Below are 26459 nucleotides of genomic sequence, written 5' to 3'. Positions count from 1 at the left end.
AAGTATCTATTATAATAATAATAATAATAATAATAATACAAGATATTACTTTATATTAATAATAATTATATAAATTAACTATTTATTAATTTAATTAATTATTAATTAAATAATATATATTTTAAATAGTAAAAAATATCAAGTAAAAAATTTTAAAAAAATAAAAAAAATCAGAATATAAATATAATTTATTAGAATTTTTTAAATTTTTTTTAAATATTTAAATGAAATTTAAAATAATAAAAAATATATTAGAATATAAATAAGAATTATTATATATTTTTTAAAATTTTTAAATGAAATTGAAAATATTATTTTTTTCAGAATATTAATTAATAAAATTTATTTAATTTATTTTAATTTAAATATATTTTTTATATATTTTATTAGGATAATTTAATTAGGGTTTATAAAAGCCTCTTCGAACTATCACACACGCATCCTTGGGAATTCTTTAAATTAATTAAATAAAATAAAAAATTATTAAAACAGAAACAAAAAAATCACGTTCTGCCGCTGCGAGATCCCGCTGCGAGATCGCGACCGATCCCCCGAGGGGCGTCCGGCGGCACCGGAAGCGTCCGGCGACCCTGCCGGACGCTTCCGGCGCCGCAGAATCCATCGCGCACGACGCCTTCAGCGCTGAAGGCGTCGCGCACGAAGCCTTCGGTGCCGAAGGCGTCCCCCGTCTCCTCCGGCGCAGCCGGGACGGGGACGCCTCCCGTGCGGGTTTCAGCCGCCCGGCGGAACGGTAAAAACCGTCCGTGCCGGGCGGCACGAAACGAGATTTCGAACACTGCTACCAATTGAACATTTTTTCTCATTTAGTTAATCCATCTTGTAGTATTATATCCAGTGATTGAAATACCATCCTGTGCTTGGCGGCACGGACGATTTTTACTGTTTTGACAACAGAGTGAAACCGGAGCCATAGACAAGATAATTTGCGTGCGTCATGCGCGCATGTTGCACGCCAAAAGGTAGGTCGGAGGCGTCGTAGGACTCCTTTGATGCCGCCAGAGGTGTCATGGGATGCCTCAGGCACTGCCTACAGCATCCCCAGAGGCACGATGCCACCGGAGGGCTTCTGTTCGCCGAAGAAAATTAAAATTAGATTTAATTAATTAAAATAATCCCCAACTTAAGTGTGATACTTAAAAGAGATTTTCATAAACCCTAATTAAATTATCTTAAAATATATAAAAATATATTTAAATTTTTTTAAAAATTAATAAATTTTATTAATTATTAATCTGATTTTTTTATTGTTTTAAATTTTATTTAAAAATTTTATTTTTTTAAAAAAATTCTAATAAATCAAATTTATATTTTATTTTATTTATTTATTTTTTACTGTTTTAATGTTTAATTGATATTTTGATATTTTTTTACTATTTTAAATATATCTTATTTAAATTAATATTTAATTAAATGATTAAATAATTAATTTATATAATTATTATATATATAATAATATCTTTGTATTTACTTTCTTTAGTTGTTTCTTTCCTTTGTAAGAGAAAATTGACTTTCATGCTGATAGGCACTCTCTATCTTGTTCTTTCAGCATTTCATGATATCTATTAGATATCTTTCACGTGGTTAGCAAATGATGACTGGGATGCAGTGAAATTCCCATGTTCTCTTGCATATTTTCTATGACATTTTAATACACAACACCAATGTATAATCCAAGGCCATATTGACTATGGTAGACATTCATTTCAACTTGTGGTTTCACTCGCATCTCCTTCATTCATTCACAAATACGTAGCTATAATGTAGCATGGGTCTTTTGTAGAAACTGGAGGCTTAACCTTTAATGCTTTTTGATGATAAAATTATTATTGCTTCTTTATCTGCTTCAGTTGGCATATTGTCATGCGAATGAAAGTTCCAAAGGAAGGTTCCTTCGATCCAATTCCTCCATTGGAGTTGCCACACTCTCTACATGCATTCCAACGGGTATCAAGTTCAGACACACTTAATGTGGTAAGGTGATTTTAAATGCCAGATTTATGCATATTCAATTAAGCATAAAATACACCTTGCAGTTTTACTCTGATCAGATGGCTTTCTAAATTTAGTAGTACTTCCTAATGTCTGCATGTGGCATGAGATATAGATAAGGTTTCACCAGTCTGTCAGCCATATTGACCCTTGTGACGTCGACTAATCTGTTGTGTGTTATTTGATGTAAATTGGCACTAAGTGGAGGTGAGGAGGTAAATATTTGCTAGTGATTCTGCAGTTATTATGGTTAAAAAAAGGAAATGATGATGCAAGGATTATTAAGGCAGCAAAAATGATTCCATATAAAATTTTTACCTCTTCACGTTTCCTTTTTATCTCCTTTGATTGCTTCATCTCTCTTTTTGATATTCCATTACTTTTGCACCTATGATTCCTCTGTATCTATGAACTAACTTGTAACTTTGCCTTGTTACAATTTGCATAGTTTTACAAGAGTGATATTCACCCCTTGTTCCAGCAGTAATAGATTATAGATTAGTCAATGAAAGCTTCTTATCTTCTCTTTATTGTATTTTTGAAAATGTTATTATTCCTGTCATACCATTTCTAGCCTGCTAGATCCCTCTAGTGACATCTGGTTGCAATGCACCTGTCAAGTAGGAAGGGAGCCATTTTACCTTAGTGGGAGTGGAGTTCCCTTTGTGTAGTCATGAGAATTGATGGTCCATAAGCTGGTTCACCGGAAATGAAGGATATCCATGATTTCCTTGGTGGATGAGAAGGTGAATATTGCATGGTATCAAATCTCATTTTAATGTTAGTCAATATGGAATGAGAAATATCTATGTGGAGATCAGTGAAGGATTGAGCAGGCATGAGAAATTCATTAATCCCTAATTAAACAAGTATTATTTAATAGGTATACAAGTATACCTATAATATATAACTTGGTTTAACTTGATTTGCCTCTAACTCAACCTATATCTAACTAAGATTGAGGCTCTACACCATATAATTCTTATTCTACCATTAGGCATCTAATTAGGACATAATTTTTATGATGGAGAGCATGAACCCCAAGTATTTATAAGAACTTCACAGTTGCTTAGTATGTGAGGCTGAGTTTGAGCAAGATAATGTGGCCTTTTGGCTTGGTTAGGTATACTAAGCAGCAACCTTGTTACACCAATGAATAGTGCAACTTGCAAGGTGAATATGTTTGTATCAATAAGGAGACAATGGCTAATATGACTGAAATTTGAAATCTTGTATATTTATACTAGTATATTATACATTTTTCTGATTTTTCATTTTCATATTTATAGATAAATTCTCATTAATATAGGTTTGGATAGTTTAACTTTGCTATGTATTTGTTCTCAGGAAGGTTATCACACTTTTCGTGGTGGCTTTTGGAACTACTTTAGCATGGGTAAGAACTTTCTTTTTTTCAAATGCTGCTATACTTTTGTGTTCTCAGCTTATGTTGTGGAAGAGATTTCTGCAATTTTATCACTATAATTCTGATGGTCTGCTTTTTCCCTTCAATGTCCATCTAAACATATTGTTCTTTGGTCACAAACAAAAATAATGGAAACTGTGATCACAAGTTAAATAATATCTCAAGTCACAAAGTATTTTTTTCTTTGTTTTTGCAACTTACATCTCTGTGGTTTTCTTCTACTAAAGTGTCTGCTGTTTTACTTTTTTAAACAAAATGATTATACAGGACATACGTGAGATCATTTTTTAAGATGCATGCCAAGTTTCATATATAATTTATTCTGAGAGGAAGCAGCATCCAGACAAAAAAATAAACCAATTAACTGATCATATTATAACCATTATGTTTTTTTTTCCTTAACGTCTTCCTAGTTTCTGTTGCAATATCAACCATAATGATACCACCAGTGCCACCCTTATTGACATGTGATACAGGTTGCCACAAGTTACACCCTTCTTGTTTTAGACCAGATCCATTCCTCTGACCCTGCCTTCGAACAAGAAATATAATAGTTTCATGTCAATTAAAATAAAATTTCATTGAAATAAGTTGAAAATTATCAAAATTTTATTTATAAAATACCTTGCTACTAGAGCCTCCCTATTACCTAATATCTTATTGCTAAGAGAGATTTAGAGATAATTAGTTATGATTAAGAGACTAAGAAACTAGATTCGTAAATTTTTGCATCATGGGCAAAGCAAGTAATTTTCTCCTGTGTTGACAAATATCGAGCTCATGATACACATCACCTGTTACCACAGATACTGAAACTTGAATCCATGCCTACAACTGAATTTAATCTCCTGAAGGAAACAGAGAGCAGTATAGTTTTTTTTTCCTTGCGCTATCTTATATTTCTTTTTTTTTCTAGTAAAGGGTGTATTGTTTCATTTTTGAAAACATATTGTATGAGACACAACATGACATAGTTTTTTTTATAGGAATGGATGCCCATGTGTCATATGCATTTCATTCTGAGAGGAAGAAGCATCCAGAAAGATTCAAGAACCAATTAACTAATCAGGTTTTGACTATGTTACAGTAACAATCTGTCTTCTCTCTCAACCTTCATGCTATTTTGTAGAAGTTCAGATATCAAGTGAACTTTTATTTTCATTAGCAGTAGCATCAATGTTTCGAAAGGTAAACATAGATTTTTATCCAGGCCCATCCACAAACTTCACCAATTAAGACTGCTTGGCAAGAATTGCAAATTAACTTCTGTGTTTGTAGTTCTGGCATAATATCTAGATAATGGATATATTACATTGATCTTACTGTGAGTATATATATATAGACACACACACACACCCCTAGTGGGATAAGGCTTGGTTGTTGTTGTTACACACACGCGCACGCGCGCGCACACACACCAATTTCTATTGACACACCAGTAGTTGATCACTTTCAGCTGTGCAGCCTAAAGGACAGTGTTTTTTCCCATTTTTTTCCTTTAATGTTTTATACTTATCTTCTTAGACATAACTTGATGTGCTTTGTCTACAAAATATTATTTAGTACTAGGTGTACTACAATTTCATTATAAAAATTTATTAATTTCTGTACAATCAGTATAAACCAAATGATGTGCTTACAAATCAAAAGTGATAGTCAATATTTTTATAATGATGATAGTCTTTATTAAACATTTTCTTAAGTAGAATGCTATTTTTTATTATTTACTCTAAATAAATTACCATACTATAAAAAGTGGCATTCAATATACTATATAAAACATCTTGATAATAATTTCTTGTTTTAGTACAAATATAATTATTTTATTATAAATATCTTTTCTTTTAAAAAAAAATTATTAACACTTTCCTATTAGAAAATAATATTTATATAATAACTCTAGTGTACATCATAATTCTATCACTGGTATTTCATTATTTAGTAAATCTTTATCTAATCATGTAAACATATAAACAGAATTAATTTATTACCTACATTTTATTTAATTTTTTATTAATTATTATATTAAAATTTTTAATATTCATGTTATGATGAATTTATACATATTATTTAGATTCTTGAATTTAAGCTCTAATAGTACAATAAATTTTAGGGAAATGAAATATCATATTGCTTCATCAGACACATTACATGGCTCTATAAGAGTCATGACAAAATCTTAAATCTAACACGTAATCTAGGGCTAAACTCTCTACATAATAATCTTGTAACTTTAATACCTCTTGGCATTCCTTCAAGCTGGAGCATGAACATCTTATTACTTAAACTAATTAAATTCTCACAAATAGACAAACATAATATTGATTAAGAGCATGATGATTATATAAATAAAAACATAACTAACCAAATTTTTGGAAATTATTAATCAGTACAAAATCAATGATTTCTTTGACTTTAATATTATTTATTAGTTGTAATATTGACTAAGGTCTTTTATTTATTGGCTACTACATGAGTGAATTTTTTTTTGACAGAGTGCGTACGCAAAAATTGGGCTTAAACAAGGATGGTTTCTTGCTTCTCTTTGTCATCCTTCATCAAGGTAATGCCTGGTTCAATTGGTTACTTAGTTTTGAAAAAAAAAATCATTTAGTTTTATGAATGAAGGAGAGTCTTGGCACAACGGTAAAGTTGCTGCCATGTGACCTGAGGTCACGCGTTCGAGTCGTAGAAATAGCCTCTTGCAAAATGTAAGATAAGATTGTGTACAATAGAGACCCAATGTGGTTGACTCTTCCTCGGGACCCGTACGGATGGGAGTTTCGTGCTCTGGATTTTCCTTTTTTTTGTTTAGTTTCATGAAGCTTGCTTTGTGACTGACCACTATAAACAGGCTTTCACAAAATAATCTTAGATCTTTGTTTGGAACAAAAAAAGGTTTTGAATTGGAATTCACATTTGGTCATTTGGATGAATTTATTTGCAATTAAAACAAATACAAGTAGTTGACACTTGGGAGTGTAAATTTGCAATTAAAACAACTACAAGTAGTTGACACTTGGGAATGCAAATTCCAATTTCTGAAGTACCTCATTTAAAAATCCATCCAACAATTAACGGGTAAATTTTAAATTAGCAGCACTTTTTGGTTCCAAAATTGAATGTTGTGGTTAACCATCAATTGAGTGTTAATACTTGAAACCCCAAGTACCTAGCGTGAACTCTGGTCTATGATTTGTTTAATTCATAAATGCAAGGAAAAGAACTAGCTGATAATGCACCAGAGTGATTCTATTGGTGGCAAAAGGTCATACGCTGACCCCGGACGCCCCCACATGACGGGTCCTATGGTCATTTTTAGAGAGGTAAATCATGGGTGACTGTCTTTGAACAGTGATCGTTGCACCAGAGTGATTCTGTAGAAGCTCCTTATGCTTGACAATAAGAGGTGAAGTATCTCTAAGGTTCGTTCTGCCTCTAATGTAGAAGAATTAAGCTAATAAAACATGGAATAAAAATCTTATCTTGAGAGAAATATTTAAGGTTTTCTAAGACATGGAATATAAATCTTATCTTGGGAGAAAATCTATTGTAGAAGAATTAAGCTAATAAAATAAAATGTGGAGGTTATAAAAATCTGTTAACTAATAATTATGTTGATGAAATAAGGGAGTACAAGTACAGTTTATTTTTGGGCAATTTCACAACCCAGTAGTTAAATTTGATTCCATATATTTCCACTTTGGAGAAATTTTTGAAACCAAAAGTTTCAAGTAAATAAGTGTTGAGCAATTAGGAAACAGTATGTTTAAAAAGTTAATATAGGAAAAATAGAATGCTAAAACAGATTTATGGAAGATAGACAAAAAAAATGAGTTTATTAGGTTGAAAGTTACTAGTCAGATTCTATAGTTAGAGTCTTAGACAAAGTGAATTAATTATAGTTGAAGTCATGGTTTTTAGTTTCCGTATCGCTATTAGTTATGGAGGTTACTAAGACATTTTAAAACCAAAAGTGGAGGTTATGAAAACCTATTAACTAATAATTACGTTGATGAAATGAGGAAGTATATTACAAGTAGAGGTTTTTTTTTGCAATTTTACAAGTACTCTTGTTATATGCCAATAGTCTAATTTGAATCCTTGTATTCCACTTTGGTGGAACTTTACAAATCAATCAAGTAGTTAAGTGTATGTTGGTGGAGAAGGGACATGACCATGATTCACTACTACCAAAGAAGTTTATGTGATTTACGTAAGCCCATCACTAAATTAGTGCCTTTTTCACCAACAAGTTATCTTTCTTCTCTCCCTTCTAACATTTTTTGACCTTTTATTCTCTTTTTGTTTGGCTATCAACGCTTTGGCTGTAGTCAAACTGAAAGAGAATAAAAGGTAAAAAAAATGATAATATAGCAATGATAAAATAGGATAAAATTTATTTAAATATAAATGATGGTATTGTAGGATTTACAACGCAGTGACAAACGGAAAGAGAATAAAAGGTCAAAAAAATGATAATATAGCAACGATACAATAAGATAAAATGTATTAAAAATAGATGATGATATAGTAGGGGATATAACTCAATGATAAAGGAAGACCTATATAGCCTACCTCACTTAATGGGATAAGATTTGGTTGTTGTTGTTATTGTTATTCTCTTTCCATTTCCTGTCATCTACTCCTTGTGATTGTATCTCTCCAAGGTTCGAGATTTTGGTGTTAGATCGGAATGATACAGTTTTGGTACCGTATCCTACCGTGCCGATATAGTTTCGGTATTTTTTAAATATAAAATATATTAATTAAAAAATAAAACATTTAACATAAATATTTAAAAAATAAACAATATAAAAAATAATTTAAAAAAATATATGAAAATTGATAAATAAATAAATAAAAATTTTATTATAATTTTTAAATTAAAATAAATAAAATATAAAATTAATTAGATAATTTTATTAGGATTTAATAAAGCTTTTTAGATTATCTCCATCATAGTTAGGAGTTGATTAAAATAATTAACCTAAGTTTAATTAAAAAAAAAAAATCTGAAATCCGACACCACTCACAAGCTCGCGTGACTTCGGCGTTGCGGTGGGATTGCACAACCCCTTAGTCATGGCCGCGGGGTTCTTGTGACTCCTTCGGCACAACTACAGTGATCGTGCGACCCCTCTGCAACGGCTGCAGGGCTGCGCGACGTTTCCGCTGCGACAGCAGAAGGGTTATGCGACCCCTCCGCTGCTATTGTGGGGTCGAGCGACCCCTCCGCTATGGCCACAGGGTCGTGCAACATGTCGCAGCTGTCATGGGTATGGTGCCGGGTTGTGCCGGTGCCGGTCACCGAGCGGAATGAGATGTTTCGCTCGTTTCGACCGTCTCGACATGACACTTTAAACCATGATCTCTTTATCCAGAAAGATTCCTGTATTGGAATCACTAGGAACAATAAGCTAAAAATGGGTCAATTTTGGTAGAAATCAGCTGATTCCTTCTAAAATTTGTACAAATACATTAATTTTTGATGAGACGCAAAGATTTCATTTATTAGTTGTTGCATTGTAGCCAACCCTAGTACATGTATCCTAGAAATTGGCAAAGATTGGATTGGCTACTGCCAATCCGGTCCTACTCGGCTAATCCATATAGGGATTGACTAGGATCTCACTCTACTTCTTACCATTTCAACTGTGAAACTGAAACTGTAAGAAGTAGAGTGACAGTTGAAACTGTGAGAAGTAGAGTGATATCCAAGAGAATTCTTGTAAATAAAAAAATAATATAAGAAATTTACATATTACTGGGGATGCAGTCTTTTTATAAAGAAAGTAATAGCAATAATGATTTTGATTGATTCCAAGCAATTGGGAATGGGATCATTACTGCTATTAGATGTCGTTAGAGACCTCTATGGAGTAATAAAATTCTTGTAGTTAGAATTCAAATAATAGGGACTAATACAGGTTGACGATGATATTAATAATGGATGGAGGCATGTCTTACAATCACTTCTATTGTGTTTTTTTTATGAACTCTATGAGAGTCCAGTTAAGAATAATTTCAGTTTATATTTGAGAGTAAACTAGAAACAGAATGTTAAATAAAGTAGAACTAGGATTAAATAGGTTACTTCCTTGAAAAAATGGTTCTGACATTACTGCCAGAAAAATTTAGTATATTTTAAATTTTATAAACAAGAAACTCTTCCTTGAAGTATAAGTATCTAGTTATGTCATTTTTTTCATAAAGTAAGGATCAACAAGGTTCACCCAATTTATTAAAAGCTAAGTCACCAAAGTCCAAAGGCATACATCATCAAAATAAACCTGGAAAATCAAAGACAAGATAAGACACTTAACCCATGAGACAACTTGGATTAACAATGAGATAATAGCTCATGCAGTTTGATGAACTTATCATGAAAATCCACTAGCCTGTGTTTGACCCTACAAGTCCAAAAAAGTAACAAAAGGAAAGCCATTGATGGAGAACATCTGTTACTCGGATTATCATCCGCTAAGTAACAAAAACTAAACACCTCTGTTTTGGTCATTCATAAGGTATTGAGCCATGCCTGTACACATGTATTAAAAGTTCGTGAGTTAAATTTTGGCAGGCTTTCGATCTTGAGAAGTTAAGATTCCAAGACAAACCATAGTGGGAGAGAAGGTTCCACCCTATCTGAGCTAAACCATAATGAAACAGGTGAGAATTTTTTCCTTCAGACAAGGGAATAAAAAACCAAGGAGATAGCAAGGATTCAAATTTGCAATTCCTTCCTGACTTCATGGCTTTTTGTGTTAAGCTTATGATGGAGAATGTTTTCCTAAGCTTGTTGGGAGCAAAGGAAGTTCAAATCAGTGGGTAATAAGCATAGAATTTTGTGAACCAACAGTGAAGTGCCAACTGCTCTTTCATCTCCATAATGATAAGGCTGAGAAGGCAGCTTTGTCATTTGTGAGGCTACAACATATATCTTCAAGAGATCCTCAGGTTTATCGGCTGACAATAGGAAAGCCCCAAGAGGGCACAATACAAGGTAAGGTCTTTTATAGTCACTAGCTTTTCGGTGCTGCAGTCATATAACTTCAAAAAACTACATTTCAAGATGAGACCAGTGTACCAACAACCATGCCAGAAAGATGTCACTGCATTTTGATATAGATTGAATGATGTGTTAGGGCACAAAAATCTTGAACTGAAACATACCTTTCTAAATATTGAATCAATCAACACCAAGTCAGATATGTAGTAATCCAACAAGCTCTATGAAAGTATAGTGTGCAGTTACAAACAAAAAAAAGTAGGTAACAGAGATATATAGTCGTTAACCAATAGGTGTAGGTTCAATTAGACACTAAAAAAAGGAAGCCCGGTGCATGAAGCTCCCGCCAATGTGGGTCCCGGGAAAGAGTCTATTGTATGCAACCTCACTCTACTTTGCAAGAGGTTGTTTCTGAGACTCGAACTCATGACCTCCAAGTTACACAGTAGTAATTTTACCGTTGCCCCAAGGCTCCCCTTCAAGCTTCAATTAAACACTAAATGAGTGAAAATGGAGAACCATAGGCAATTGTAGAGGGAGACCTAGAAACTTTATCATACCGTATAATCTATGTAACCATATCAAAAGTGCAGCTTATTTTTCATTCTTCGGATTAGAAATTCATTTGATCATAGCCATAACATGGAACTGCAATCAGAGATATTTGGAGTGTTCAGATTGCCAAGGTTATTATAAAAAAGCATCTTTTTGTTGGTAGACTATAAAACTTACAAAACAACCATCATAATATTGGACAGATAATGATTCTTAAAGTTGATCCTTTTTATATTTCCATAATACTTGAAATGCAGGAATATAGCACAGCTTGCAAACGTCAAGATCATGAAAACACCAGGCCAGTGGGTAGATCTTCATATTCCTAGCAGGTATAGAAATGGTTTTATCTGCAAATTAATTTTGGATTGCTGATTGATTTCATCCTCTTTGAAGCTGTATTTTCCTGACTGTAAGGTGTTTTTTTTCCTATGCTTTACTACTATTGTCTCTGGTTTATTGCCTAGAGAATGTGCTATGAATGAATTTTTGCTTAATCAAATCTGTATTTTATACATTTTAGTGGTAATTTATTCTGTTTTTTTTTTAAATGATGGAGCTTATCAAAATTATGTTTTTTTTTTCTCTATGGGATTTGAAAAGAGTAAAAAAAAATCTTTGGTTTAAAAGAGCTATTTATTATGTCATTTTTCCTGAGCTTTTTCCTGAAGGGATTTCTGCTGGTTTTTCACAGGTAGATTATAAATCACAATTTAATAGATGTCTGAAGTGCACTTATGTACCTGCAACTTCTATTTTTGTCTTTTTGGCCTTTTTGATTAGACTCCATGTTAGTGATATCAATGTCTTATGTCCATGTACTAAATTGTTCTTTTACTTTCAGCATTAGATCCATTGTTTGTCTCAACTTACCCAGTTTTTCTGGAGGACTTAATCCATGGGGGACTCCTAATCAGAAGAAAGCACGATATGTAAGATGATCATTGAGTATCTATTTCCCCACTATTAATGATTGTTCTATCATTGCAACACTTAAATTTCAGTTATGATGTTCTCAGAGGGATCTTACTCGGCCATTTGTTGATGATGGCTTGCTTGAGGTTGTGGGTTTCCGAGATGCATGGCATGGGCTTGTTTTGCTTGCTCCCAAGGGGCATGGGACTCGTCTTGCACAGGTAAATGACACCAAAAGAGTATCCCTTTTCCCACCCAATAGTGCTTCTTTCAACTCGAGATTTATTTGAACAGCTCCTTATTTCAGGATGCATGCTTGACCATGTTTACAAGTTGCTATTTACATTTCTTTGCTAGCATCTTACTGCATCATCGTGTGTTCATATTACCATTGCTAAACCTCTATCTTCTAGATTAACTTGGCCAAATTTATACATAAATCATATTTATGGAACATTGCTATTTACACTTTCTCATTCAGGCACGTAGAATTCGTTTCGAATTCCACAAGGGTGCAACAGATCATACATTTATGCGAATTGATGGAGAACCATGGAAGCAGCCTTTGCCTGTGGATGATGATGCAGTTGTGGTTGAGATATCTCATTTAGGTCAGGTTGATATGCTTACTACCAAAAACTGCATTTCAAGGAGTATCAGTGACCCCTCAACGCCATCAAAATGGAGCCACAACGGGGACGAGGATAGTGAGGATTCCGAGGATGAATGGGAAGGAGGGAGGAGCAAGTTTGGTGCAGCAGCAACGTTCAAGATTTCTGAGGAGATTGACATCGCTCATCTGAGCTAAGTTCTATCTCTACCTGCTTCTGTAACTACTGGTTTAAATTTGCAATTTGTAGTTGTTCGAACTTGTATTCATTATTATTGACATGTTATAATAAGCTAGTTTTGTAGATGCTTGGAAGTATATATACTACCTGAGTCCCTTTGGTATGCTTTATCATAATTTCCTTCTTAGGAAAGTCGATAGAAAAAAAAAAGAGTTTTCTTGAGGAAAAATGTAAAAAAGGATGAGAGAAAGATACAAAAAGATGTAGGAAGGGACACTCTTTGCATGGAGGGAAAGATTTAACTACAAAAGGGGAAAAAAAGGCAGGGGAAACTCGACAGTCCTAGATGCTGTCGTTCCAGTCATGTCAGATTACCCACCTTTGTAATGACTGATTTGATTTGTGTATAAGAAATGGTACAGGTTTGTGAAGAACTCTTGATTGCAGTCTAAAAATCTTCTCTAATAGAATGTGTTCAGAGAATACAATATATGATGCTGTCGTTACCACTTACTTTTGTTAATGGAGTAGCAGCAATCCACGGGTGAACAGGATCCCAGTATCATCCTCTCTCGTGTTTACACAGAGAAAACCAGACACCTGTAAGATTTCTGACATAACTGAATCCTGCTGCAAACAAAACAGAATTGGCAAAGGAAGCCTTGTCATTGGGTATAAGCTTTACTTGGGACTACATAAATCCAGAACATGACTTTGCTCAAGGACTCTTCAATTTGCTTGGCTTGCTTAATGTAACCAATGCCTCCCTTCTTCCACTTCTCGGCTGAAGAAAGCATCAGTTTGATGCAAGCAAATGATTCAAGACTGTTTCCATTGTTCTTTGCCTGCCATGAATCAACCTCAGCACATAGTTCCAATGCCAAAATCTGCTTAGTTCTTCCTTGCCTGCCTCCACCATTAGCATGCTCGTGGCCACAGCCATCTTTTGTGTCTTCTGTTTTACAAAGGTGATAATATAGCAATGCAATAAGCTTTCTTTAGTCTTCTTGAATTTTATTTGATGGAAGTAGAGAAGAATATTGCAAGGCAGTAATATTGATGGGTGACATTACTGATTTATGTGTCTCCACTCTCCATCAAAATACTATGCAAAATTTTGACTAGTTGTATCCTTATTTTGATCTTAATTCTCGAGCATACAATCAACAAAATTTCCGATCGCATATGACAAAAAAGCCCAGAAGCAATTGTAAAAGTCACTGTTACAATACTTTGGAGGAAGCATTTTACACAGATTTAACCAACATGGTTTATTTGTCTTGATGAAAGCAAGTGATAGAGAAGAATTATTAGAAGGATAAAAGATCATTACCCTTTTCCATTTGTGTTTGACGCTTAGTTATAGTCTTTCACTTGGATATTTATGCCAAAAATATCACTACGTGTTTGCAAGATTGGTCAGAGTAGGTTATCAAAATTACATTCACACTGTAAAATGGTTGCACAGTGACTTCTGAATTAGTTTGCAGTCAAATTTTGAGAAATCATTAGTTTTTTTAGTTTTTGACTTTAACATAAGTTATAATTGTTAGTGCAACGATACTTCTAACTGGTTTGGAAAGATTATTAGTGTAACAATGCGTATAAGTAACTGAGTTTGATTATGTTACCTTGAGTATGTTTGGATGTATTTAATAAAGGATTTAAGTTTAGTTTCCTGTGTTATTAATATGCATGCATCAAGTTTTCAGGCACTTTGCAACTTACACATGGAGTGACTCGAGGAAGTAAGTCCTATTTGTTTGCCTTGATGGCTGAGAGGTCCTACATGGGGTGAACTCAGAGGTGAATTGCGAAGGATGGTATGAGATACTAGAGGAACTGAATTTTTTTTTTTTAGTAAGGTGGGTTTTAGGGCAAGTAGCATGGAACTAATGAAGACTTTGGAGTCTTTGAGCAAGTGAAGACTTAGAGGTGAGACCTCTAGGCAATTGATGAGGATCTAGAGATGACGTTTTTCAACAAGTGAAGACCTAGATCATAGAGGCTTTGAGCAAGTGAAGACAAAGCTAGAGATGTAGAGGTTGAAGGCCTATAAGATATTTGTAAGAGATTACATGTACAATATAGGGCTTACACTTCTAGGTTTACAAGGGCCAAGTCCAATTGACTAGAGTGTCGAGTCGAATAACAATTCTTTGTCTAGAAACAAAATGCTCTTTCCTAGGTTTAAATTGATTGAATTTGGACTTGAGTCAATCGAATGGACTCAAGTCGATTAAAGGATTGGTCCATTCAACTAAACATTTGATTGTTGGCTTGCAATGACTAACTTGAGGATTTTAATCGAGTAGTGAACTGAATTTCAATCGATTGGCGTTGTTAAAAATTAGCCATGGGAGGTCACACTATGTAAGTGTTGGGTGTGCTTCTTTAAGTGTGTACAATTGAGTATTGAAAATTTAACAATTAAATGGCTAAAAATACATCCAAATTGGTAAAAGGTGACGGGATCAACATGGAGGAGATAAATCATGGATAACTACTAACCCTTAAAATAGTGATTGACGTATGAGGGAGATATTTATCTCAATTATGTCAAAATTCAAACCCCATATCTTAAATTGATAATATCTTATACGCTAACCACTAGACTATTTTGAAAGAATAAGACTAAAAATACATTAAGAGCTCAAGGAAGGTTAATGCTTTTAGTAACCCTTCTCTTTATTCTTATTATTATATTATGTCAGAAAAGTATATCTTTTCTGAGTTTTTTTTCACCTATTAGAGGGGGGTTTTATAGTGAATTTTGAGAGTAATTCACTTACAATAGATAGATAGATAGGTCATAAAGTAGGATTTGTAATTTGAACAAAGTAAAAATAGAGTGTTATCATTTTTTGTTTATTATTATTTTGGTTAGAACTAATATAACACTATTACATGTGTAAGAGAAATAAAAAAATTATATTTGCAAGTGAGACTATTTATCCCCTCTAGTCGTCGACAATCTATTGGGATCCTATTAGGTTTTTGTCTCTAAAAATATTAGAAATCTTGATTTTATGAATTTACCTTGGAAATAATAGAGATTAATGAATTGAGATATATTAATAATAGTTCAATAATTATAGGAAGGTAAGATGATGATTTTGAAATTTCAAAGGACATTTTAAAAAGACATCAACTATGGGGGCAAAATGATTTGCAACATCCTCGTCTAAGTGTATTGCTTCATCTCTTTCTTTGCAATTGACCTCCCCATTTTTAAGTTAAAAGGCATTCTTATAAAAAACACATGAAACATAAAAAAACAATAATAAAAAAAATGGACTTGCATCACCTTAGCTAGTAGTAAAACATGAGATCTGCTCTTACAAGTGTGGTGCAATAGTAAATTTTTTTAAAGAAATAATAAAAGAATCAGGATTTAAATTTCAAATAAGATGAATATTCTAAAGGTTAATTTCTCATCGTGCATAAATTATTTATTCGATAGATAAACTAATAGAGAAGATTATCTATCTTTAGAATTAATTAGACCAAGCTTAGACACCTACACTATCACCCAAAAAAAAAAAAAACAAACGCATGAGACCTATCGCAACTTGAGAAAAAGTCTCTTGATTGCCATGGTAGCTAACATGATTATCGTTGTTAGTGTAATGATCACAGTTTAATTCATCTATCTATTAGCTCCTCATCTGGATCAATTCCCATCAAAAAAATTATGCAACACAGAAACACAACAGTACAGTGCACACATGAGTCTGACAAGAGTAGTGCCCTACAAATCGCCTGAATAGCTAGCTCTCTTTTCCAAAGGTCCAAATGCTTGTCGAGTGACATTTTTCAGGGCATCTTTAATGCAATGCAACGTAGGAGAGGTTTATAAAATTTTAAAAATTAAATAAAAAGTCTTAAATTATTATAGAGGTAAGGTTTGAAGTTTATAGTGAAGAGTAATAGTGAAAACGTAAATCTATTTTTTGTCTTGAATTTAATACAATATGCATGAAGTCATGCAATTTATACTCATGAATAGGATCATAAAAAAACTTATTTTAGAGATTTAACTATTGGAGATATTCTATTGGAGATATTTGAATAAATTTTTATATTATTGATGTGATATATTAAAATAATAAAGAAAATCTTATTTAGAGTTCTAACTATTAAAAATGCCCATGCTATCTAACAAATATTGAATAAGGACAAAAGTATATTAAAAATATTTTCTGGGCTCATGGAGTCACTCTGATTTTTTCTAAGGCTCCGTTTAATCTGCATGATAGGATATGATTATATTTTCAAAAAAAAATTAATCAAAATCGTTTGGTAGAACTTGATTAGAGGTAGGATTGTGAATGATTATGGATAGAATTCCTAATACCTTAATCTCAAGAGAGATTATTTATCCTACTTTTAATCCTATCCTAATCAATCCAATCCTATCCTATCATGCATACTAAACCTCAGTGTTAGAATATGGATTGGTATATTGATTCCTGCGTATCTTTACCCGGGCCGGCCCTAACTTTTGGGGGCCCTTGGACGAAAAGAGAAAACTGACTTCTATAGGAAAAAAAATTTACTAACGTAAATTTGAATATAGTTTAATAGAAAATTTTAAAAATCAATATATTTCATTTAAAATATGATAAACTCCATACAAAATTTATTTCTCAAGATTATTAAAAAAATACAACACCATACAAACTATGTTTCCTAAGTTTCTCCAAAAATTGTAATACCTACAAATAAAAAAAATAAGTATGAAATAATCATTGAAAAAATCTATATCTTCCACTATTTTGAGAAGCAAAATCATCAATAAGGTCTTCAAAATCAAAATTTTCTAACACCTCATTTTCGATACATAAAATTGTCAAGTCATTTACATTCAAATCATTATCATTATTTTCTCTCAATTCTTCCTACTCATTCGTTGCATGATTATGATCATCATTCTCTCTCAATTCTTCCCGCTTGTTGATTGCATAATTATTTAATTCTTCTTTATTACTCGATTGTTGCTCATTTGTTACATGATCATCTAGTTTTTCTTGACTTTCTTCTTGCAATTCATCAACTGAATTTTCAATTGAAGAGCTAGTTTTAAAAAATTTTATGAAGAACACCTTTGTGAGTTTTAATAATATATTCCACTCTTTTTCTTTTGTTTCTTTTCTAACTCCAAGATTGATATTTTTTTAGAAACATGTTTGTATTACAAATTTCAAGTGTAAAAATAAAACACAGAAAACTAGCAACAAAGTTAACAATGAAACAAACACAAACAGTGAAAATAATAGTCAAAGAACAATAAAGTCTGGTTTATGCTTGAAGCAATCGATATAACTTATTCTATGATGATTAAAATTGGGATGATTTATTGAAACTCTTTCAAATCTGTAAGAAAATTCATAAAATATTGACTCCAATACAATATTAAAAATCAATATTGAATATTTACAATAAGAAAAAAATATAGATAAGCAGGTAGCTTAAGTTGTAAGTTTAGATATTGATGAATAATGATTTTGATGAAACTAAAATTAATAAACATTTCTAATTTAATTAGAAGAGATTCAAAGGAGAAGAAAAGAGGAAATTAACATTCAAGATTCATACTTTACTCTTTAGAGTCTTATGCCTTCTATAAACAAATTAATGAAATAAAATCTTAGAAAGAGAAAAAATGATCGTTTATTTAATTTCTTTTTTAGATTTTTTTCTTAAATTTTAATAGAAAATATATATATATATATATATATATATATATATATATTTTGGACTTTATTAAAATAATTCAACAATATATATATATATATATATTTAGACTTTTATTAAAATAATCCAATCAAATATATTTTTTAAGTTTTTGTGAAAACAATATAAATATATATAATATATATTATATATATGCATGTCAAATTTGAGGACTCCTAAAATTCGAGGGCCCTTGACCATCGTCCCCGGTGACATGCCTTAAGTTCGGCCCTGATCTTTACAACCTTCGCAAAGTTCCAATAGTTTGGATCCGATACCGATACTTCCTGATCCGAAAATATTGGATCTGGATCTCCTTGAATTCACTACATTTAACACTTGGCAGCCCAAAAAACCCTAGTAATAAACTCTTTGGTCGCTCTGATTCGCCTCGCGTCCTCTTCCGTTCTTCCCTCACCAACGCCAGCCTACGGCACCGATCCCTTGCTGAAAATTTACTAAACTATTTCTAGGAAGGTGAGCAGGCGAGACACTTGCATGTTTTTTTTTTTGGGTGCTGGCATGTTGCTTAATTTAAATAACTCCATTCTTTCGGATAGGAAGGTATAAACTTTGATTGATATAGTTACGGTTTGTTTTTTGTATTTACCTGTTTCTGTCGTGATCTCACTGAATCTGTTGCGAACATGAAAAAAAAATCATTGCTGTTGCTTTATCGGTTTGAAAGTTCCTAATGGCTAAGATGTTGGCAATATTATAGATGATGGCCGCTAAATCACATGCCTCGGTTGAAGGGACTGCAGCTGATGTCAATGAGGGGGTAGACATGAACCAGAAACCACGTTCCAGGGACATCAGGCGCTACTATTGTCAGTTTTGTGGAATTTGCAGGTCCAAGAAAAAGCTTTTGCGCTCACACATTCTAACCAACCATAAGGTAAAACCAATTTTACCTTCTCAATTACCTATGACAAGAGGCTTTTGCTTTTTGTTGCTTACTTCAGTTGGCATCCTCCAGTAAAGCTGAAAAAAAAGAGGTTCTTGCTAAAAGGGAATAATTATAAAGCTAGTTGGATAAGAGTTGGAACTTTGAGGAAAAAGGATATCTTGTCATTGCCTTAGGTTTACATAATGTTAATAAGATCTTCATTTAATGCACTGGCTGCTTCGATGCAATTTAAAAATAAATAAATCGTATGAAAAAACACAAGTTCATTTCTAGGACCTCAAAGAAATCAATGCAACTAGCCTAAATCAGGAGAGCTGTGCCAACTAGTCTTTAAATTATTTAGTACTTAGAGGATTCACTACATGGAGAGCAATGATGGATAATATCCATATAACCGAGCTCATATAGTTATACAACTTGTTATTTGTTGTTATAATATTCTACTCATAAGTCTATTCTTAAATTTATTGAGTGGACGTACTGTTAGGGCACTATATTATTTTTTAGATGTTGAATTGTCCAAATTAATCCAATCGAGTCATTTTATATCTTAAATAAGTATTAAAATTTCCTCCTTATCTCTTGAAACTCATCTAGGATGAGTTCGACAATGCACAGTTAGATGAAGTCGATCATGCAAATATGCTGGATGGCAGGGTGCAACATACTTGCAAAGAGTGTGGTGCAAGCTTCCTCAAACCATCTCATCTGAAGCAGCATATTCAAAGTCACTCTATTGAGGTTACTGCAATATCCACTATATGTTTTATTTAAATATCCTTTGTAGTTTCACTGGTTTTCTTCATCTTTTCATTGATTATCTATGACATCAATTATTTGATATCTTATATGTCAGACTTTTTCTTAAGGCATTTGATTGTTTAGTCCTTCGCTGTTTTCAATAGATAATTGGTTATATCGGGTATCATACATCTTGTTCGTTCAACTGTGTCAAATATCTATGATTGGAATAGTTATTTATTTCCCTTTTTTTTCAGCCTATTTCTTGAAATTATTTGACTAACACATACAATATGAATCAAACATAAATCACAAATTCTATATGTTAAGGAAACAATGGATTTTCATTTGGTTACTTCTGATATTATTTTGATGACAACATATTGTTAACTGCCGCCTCAGCTAAGTATTTCTTCAATATACTTATTTCTTGACTATTGATTATGACTATTTACCTGTTTAAGTGTTAATAAAAAAACTGATTATATATTAATCTTTAGTTGGGAATTCTTAGATTGACATTGAGCATTGCTACATTCGGACATTTAAACAGAATGTCATATTATTTGGTAAATGATTGTACATCTGCCAATTTTATGAAGGCTATTTGCAGGCATAAAGCATTGTGAAACAAATTTCCTTGTGGGATAATGATGTGATGCGTGAAGCATTGGATCCCATGTGTTGAACTCCAAAATGCAAAGGGGCTACAATGTTTTTTCTTGAGTGGACTAGTATCAGGATGGGAAAACCTCCTGTGAAGCTCCACAAGAAAGCCTCGATCACGCATTTTCCTTGAGGTTAGAAAACAATAGATTTTCATTTGGTCACTTGCAATACAATTTTGATGACAAGATATTGTTAATTGCTGGTTCAGCTTAGTACTTTAAAGTAGTCATTATCTTGATTGTTGATTATAATTATCTCTGTATAATTAAAAAACTGATTAGAGTTATATGTTAACCAATGAAATTTCTTGTAGATTGAGGTTGAATATGCTACTTTTGGGCATTTAAATACAATGTCATATTATTTGGTAAATGATAAACCATTTACACATTTTTATGAGGGACATTTGCAGGCATAAAGCATTTTGAAAAAAATTCCATCTTGGATAATGATATGATGCGTGAAGCATTGGATCCCATGTGACGAACTCCAAAATGCAAAGGGGCTACAATGTTTATCTTGAGCGGACTAGTATCAGGATGGGTACACCTCCTGTGAAGCTCCACAAGAAAGCCTCAATCACGCACTTTCTTTGAGGTCTGTCTTTATCTATTTTGCTTCAGCTTTCACACATCTATTTGTAAAAGGTAGTTTTGTATTTACTTGTTTGATATACTTCCGTAGTTGTCTTTCAAGTTTGTTTTGATTTAGTTTCTTTATCTGTGGTTTTTTATCGTTTTGGATCACTTTTAAAGTTAAATGATGTTACTATGAGAGTTCCTATCTAAAAGTGAGAATGGTAAAGGTTTCCTGTTTTATGAGTCATAGATAAGAAATAGGGAGTTTATTTCCAGGTTCTTATCACAGTTAACATTAACTTTAATTCATAAAGTTGTTCTCATTGTCCTTTCCAATGCATGATCTTGGTGCTGGTTGTTTTATCACCGACTGATTCTTGTGTCTCATATATCTTTGATTTCGATGCAGAGGCCTTTTACCTGTTCAGTGGATGACTGTCATGCCAGCTTTAAAAGGAAGGACCATTTAACTCGCCATTCATTGACTCACCAAGGAAAACTCTTTGCTTGCCCTGTTAGTAATTGTAACTGCAAGTTTGGATTCAAGGCCAACATAAAGAGGCATGTGAGAGAAATTCATGAAGATGAGTCTCCTTGTGAAGGTCAACAACAGTATGTTTGTGGTGAACCTGGATGTGGGAAGATATTCAAGTATCCCTCGAAATTGAAGAAGCATGAAGATTCACATGGTAAAATGCTCTCCTTTAAATCATTATAACTGTTGGCATAGTTCTGTAGGCTGTTTTCTAAAATAATCATATAAAGTGTTCTCAAGGATGTCAAAAACACCTAACCAACTCAAGCAGATCTTAGATTTTCTCAAATTTTGGTTTCCTCAATGGTTTGTTTTCATTTTCCGAGTTTCAAATTTTGGAACAAAAAAAAAACTGACCATGTTCTAAAAAAAAGAAATAATAAATGCTGCCAAATTTGGAAAACCTGACCAAAGCAGAAAATTGGTTTCAAAAGAATGAGAAATCTTGTGTAGAATCTGTATATAGAAAATGAGATGACGTTGATTGCGGGGTTCTCAACAATTGAAACAAGATGGTTATAATTTCCCATTTCCCTTGGCACATGGTAGTCTGTGAAATTTCACATATCCCTTGGAATATCCTGTGGAGCAGGAGATTTATTATTCATGCCTTGTTTAGGTGAGCGAAAGCTGTAAAGAAATCAATTTCATGTTTTTCCTAGTATGGAAATGATGTATTATGAAACATAGATAAGTATTGTCCTTTCGTCAACATAAAAGGTAGTATGTAAATTTGTTTTAAATTTCTCTTATGTTTATTTTCTCTTATGTATGGAAGTTTTATTAAGCCTAATAGGAGATTAGAGGTTAGCTAGGGTTAATTAGATGTAATTAAGGCGTAACCAGTTAGTGCTAATGTTGATTTTGAGGGATTTGGAACTAATTTGGGTTCAAAATAGGTATTAGATTGTCCATTTGAGGGTTCTATTAGGTGGATCTGCTTTGGGTGAGTTTTAAGCTCAGACCATATTCGATTTGGTTAAATTCTGGTTAAACCACAATTGAACAAATTTGGTTCACTTCAGTTGCTTGGGTTAAGTGGACAACTAAAATCCATTTCTTTTTCTTTTCCATACGTGATTGCAATCCTCTTCCATTTCCCTTGGTCCATATCTCTTTTGTCCCCTTAATCTTTGTGAAAAGGGTGCTTGATGTTGCCACAGCTCACCCCGACATCACTGCTTGTCTGTGTGTAGCCTGGTACTGTCACCAATTACACCATTGACACAGCTTGCCGCCAGCAAGCTCTGCCACTTGGCACCCTTCCTTCACCCTATGTCACCGCCGGATATGCATGACGTCGCGGTGCCTGTTTCCTCTTATTCCCTTCCAGCAGATGTTGGTGTTGTATGAGGCTATGAGATTTTTCTAGTGTGATGGTTGTATCTTGGATGTTAAGCCATGAGGTTGGGTTGGATTGGTTATAATTTAAGTGAGGTTAGGGTGGATTTGGTGTACTAATTCTTGCCATGGAATTTCAACATTATCTTATTAACTCTGCTTGTTTTGCTTCTATTATCCTATTGGCTTCTAGTAGATTCTTTATTCATACATCATATTAACTGCCATGCAAATAGATATTTATGCAGATATGTATCCGAGTTAATTTGACTTGTTTATTTGTTGAATTCATATCATGTCTCATAGTTACATCTGACAGCTTGATTATTTTGTTGTATGTCATATTGTTGTGTTATATTGCACTAGTTTTGGTACACATTAAAAACTACACATTAGAGGATCCTTTACCTCTGGTTAGGATCTGGCGGGCATAAGACAAGGTAACACTAGGCGAACTATATTGAATGTTGAGTCATTTGTTGTGGATATGTTATTTACAAATATTATTTGGTTGTTGGTGACTCATATAACATATAAGATCCTTGCCGGACCTTTACCAGCTACACACACACTCACACTTGATTTCTCTCCTCAACTATTTATTGACTGCAATGGTGAAGATGAACTCAATCTTTCTTTGGTATTCATGTGGTACATGGTACCACTCTATTGCATTTTAGGGGAGTACAGGGATACCACCCATGAGTAGTTCCAAACTATGGTCAATTGATTGCTGTACTTTAGCAAATAGTATGTGGATGACATTCATACAGAATGACATTTATTCATATTCATTTTCATGCAATGTAGTATTTTATTCATATTATACATCACAGTGCATTCTTAGTACAAATATTGTTATTTTTGCTTTACCCTACGCAGACTTTCCTGTTGACTCTCTTATCTTGCCACTTCAAGGCTTTATCTAGTTCTTTAGTGGGTTGGCATATTTTCTAAGATCGCTATAAGGGCACTGCATGCTTTTGGGACATTTTGGGGATCTTGCCCGTTTACTTGAGTTCCTCCTTCCCCCAAAAAAGAATATTTCTGAAGGAAAGAGAGCATTATTGTTGTTTGTTTCTATCCTGTCATATTTTGTTTTGAGTGCAAACATTTTTCTCACTTTGGGCATCTTATCGATCATGTTCTGGTTACTTTTTGGTTTATCCTAAAGATTTCTTTGCACTTGATGTGCATTCTTATTATTTATTATGCTGCATTATTTTTTTTAATAGTTCATATTTACCAATTTTTCTACTTCAGTATTGCTTTTTGTGATTCTTATAATTCTTTATATTCTAATTTAATCATTGCGAGCTAAACCAAGTTTTTGTTACAGTTAAATTGGAATATGTGGAAGTCGTTTGCAATGAACCTGGATGTATGAAGACATTCACAAATGCAGAATGCCTTAAAGCACATATCAAAACTTCTCACCTTTATGTTGATTGTGTGATTTGTGGAACAAAACATCTGAAGAAGAATATTAAACGACATGAGCACATGCATGAAGCAAGTGAGGTGACTGAGAGGACAAAATGTAACTTGGAAGGTTGTGAACGCACCTTTTCAAATGTAAGACATGAATTTTGTGTAGTTATCGATTTTCTGTCTCTCAGGCCGTCAAAGCTTAATTGCTATTCGGAAGCAATCTAGTAGCACTTTTTCAGTTAATAGGATGAGGTTCAAATCATGACCAAATAAAACCATAATATGTTTGCATCCCAATTGTGTGTGCCATCAGGAATTTGGTTAGGACATTGTTCGAAGCTTAACCTCTTTGCAAGAGACTAAGACATGCTGAAACTGTTATTGAGGTTGATTTTCCTGTATTAGAAGCAGTTCTTGAACTAGGAGACAATTACTGAATATGAATGGATCAAAGGTAAAGATCATGGAGATGTCTAATTTGAGCCTTTTTAACAGAAGCTTAAAACATCTAGGCAAAGACAATTATCAGATATGAATGGATCAAAGGTAATTTGAGTTTTTTTAACAGAGGCTTGAAGCGTCTAGGCAGTTAAAATAGATGTGCAAATGGCCTTTTACTACATTCATTATTAATTGCATAAATGCACACTTGTTGATAAGGACAATTTATTGGAAGATCACCCTTTTTTTCTTCTCATATGCATCACTTAATTTATTTCTGGATAAGCAATCAATCTTCTATTTAGTAATTATAAAGCATAGTTTTTGCGCCTTGCAGGTATCAAATCTCAGACAGCACATAAAAGCAGTCCATCAAAATCTTCGTCCATTTGCATGCAGATTTTCTGAATGTGGGAAGAAATTTCCCTACAAGCATGTCAGGGATAACCATGAAAAATCTGGTGTGCACAGTTATATCCAAGTAAGTGTTTAGTCTTAAGATTTATCTACTAGACTTGACATGGTGATCTGAAATGTTAGCAAATTCAATTTTGAATTTTGTTTGAATCTGAACAAATATTTAATCTAGGTTTGCATGAATTCTGAGTTGCTTTGAGCTTCTTGTTGCAGGGTGACTTCCTAGAAATCGACGAGCAGTGGCAGTCACGGCCACGAGGTGGACGGAAAAGAAAGTGTCCTTCTATCGGATCTTTCTACAGGAAGAGGATTGTTTCACCTGAGCAAGTATCAATACTTGATAATGGAGTTGAGTACTTGAGATGGCTTCTTTCTGGTGAACAGTGAACGAGATTGAGAAGATTAGTAAACTTATGCCAATACTGCATCTGCTGTATTGACATTGTGAAGGATTCGTCTCAAATAAAGTGTTGTATTGTATGTCCAAGTCAAATGAACTGGATAATGGTACCGAATGCTGAAGTCATGTATAAATTGGGTTCTTCACTTTAAATTGCTCTGCAAATTATATTTCAATTCTGGTCAGGTTAGCTTTAGGGAATTTACATAATAATTTTGATTTGTGGAATTATGTGAATGCCCATTGAAATGTTCGTTTTTACTCTCAAGTCTCCTTTCCTAAAATTGAAGGAAAAGAAGAAACGATCATGAAATATTTTTATAGAAAAAAATATAAAATATCTTTCATTTGATTATTGGAAAAAAATAGACATTTAAATTTAAAAAATTTATTTTTGAAAATATATTTGTAGAAAGATGTATAAAATGTTTTTAATCTGATTATTTCTCTTAAAAAATAAATTTTCAAAATTTTATTTATTAAAAATTTAAAACTAAAAAAATTGTAGGTATGGATTTAAATTCTATTGCATATGGAAATTAATATTCCGT

General features: G+C 33.0%; 2 protein-coding genes across 3 annotated transcripts in view; both read left to right on the top strand.

The window, feature by feature from the left end:
* The window catches only part of LOC122047380 (diacylglycerol kinase 5-like), a 37698-nt gene extending 23817 nt beyond the window's left edge, over nucleotides 1-13881 (top strand). For both annotated transcript variants that reach the window (XM_042608627.1, XM_042608628.1), the window contains 8 exons: nucleotides 1869-1992; nucleotides 3358-3406; nucleotides 4423-4505; nucleotides 5932-5999; nucleotides 11261-11335; nucleotides 11848-11935; nucleotides 12023-12139; nucleotides 12400-13881. In XM_042608627.1, the coding sequence (XP_042464561.1) occupies nucleotides 1869-1992; nucleotides 3358-3406; nucleotides 4423-4505; nucleotides 5932-5999; nucleotides 11261-11335; nucleotides 11848-11935; nucleotides 12023-12139; nucleotides 12400-12726 (931 nt within the window). In that variant the 3' untranslated portion in view covers nucleotides 12727-13881. The remainder of the gene's footprint in view (nucleotides 1-1868; nucleotides 1993-3357; nucleotides 3407-4422; nucleotides 4506-5931; nucleotides 6000-11260; nucleotides 11336-11847; nucleotides 11936-12022; nucleotides 12140-12399) is intronic.
* Nucleotides 13882-18794: 4913 nt separating this feature from the next.
* On the top strand, nucleotides 18795-26084 carry LOC122047379 (transcription factor IIIA-like). Its single transcript, XM_042608626.1, has 7 exons — nucleotides 18795-18922; nucleotides 19167-19343; nucleotides 19953-20096; nucleotides 21753-22032; nucleotides 24559-24794; nucleotides 25429-25572; nucleotides 25722-26084. The coding sequence occupies exons 2-7, from the start codon at nucleotides 19167-19169 to the stop codon at nucleotides 25893-25895; spliced, it is 1155 nt and encodes a 384-aa protein (XP_042464560.1). The 5' UTR covers nucleotides 18795-18922; the 3' UTR covers nucleotides 25896-26084.
* The last annotated feature ends 375 nt before the right edge of the window (nucleotides 26085-26459 follow it).

The sequence above is a fragment of the Zingiber officinale genome, chromosome 2B (assembly GCF_018446385.1).
Source record: "Zingiber officinale cultivar Zhangliang chromosome 2B, Zo_v1.1, whole genome shotgun sequence".
Lineage (NCBI taxonomy): Eukaryota > Viridiplantae > Streptophyta > Magnoliopsida > Zingiberales > Zingiberaceae > Zingiber > Zingiber officinale.
Note: the sequence above shows the minus strand (reverse complement) of the source record. Positions and strands in the feature narration are given on the sequence as shown.

What these genes read in the sequence shown, in the direction of transcription:
- LOC122047379 (XM_042608626.1), top strand. Translation starts at nt 19,167, where the DNA reads ATGATGGCCGCTAAATCACATGCCTCGGTTGAAGGGACTGCAGCTGAT. An exon ending in ACATTCTAACCAACCATAAG is followed by an intron (nt 19,344 to 19,952) that starts GTAAAACCAATT and finishes AAACTCATCTAG; the next exon opens with GATGAGTTCGACAATGCACA. An exon ending in TTCAAAGTCACTCTATTGAG is followed by an intron (nt 20,097 to 21,752) that starts GTTACTGCAATA and finishes ATTTCGATGCAG; the next exon opens with AGGCCTTTTACCTGTTCAGT.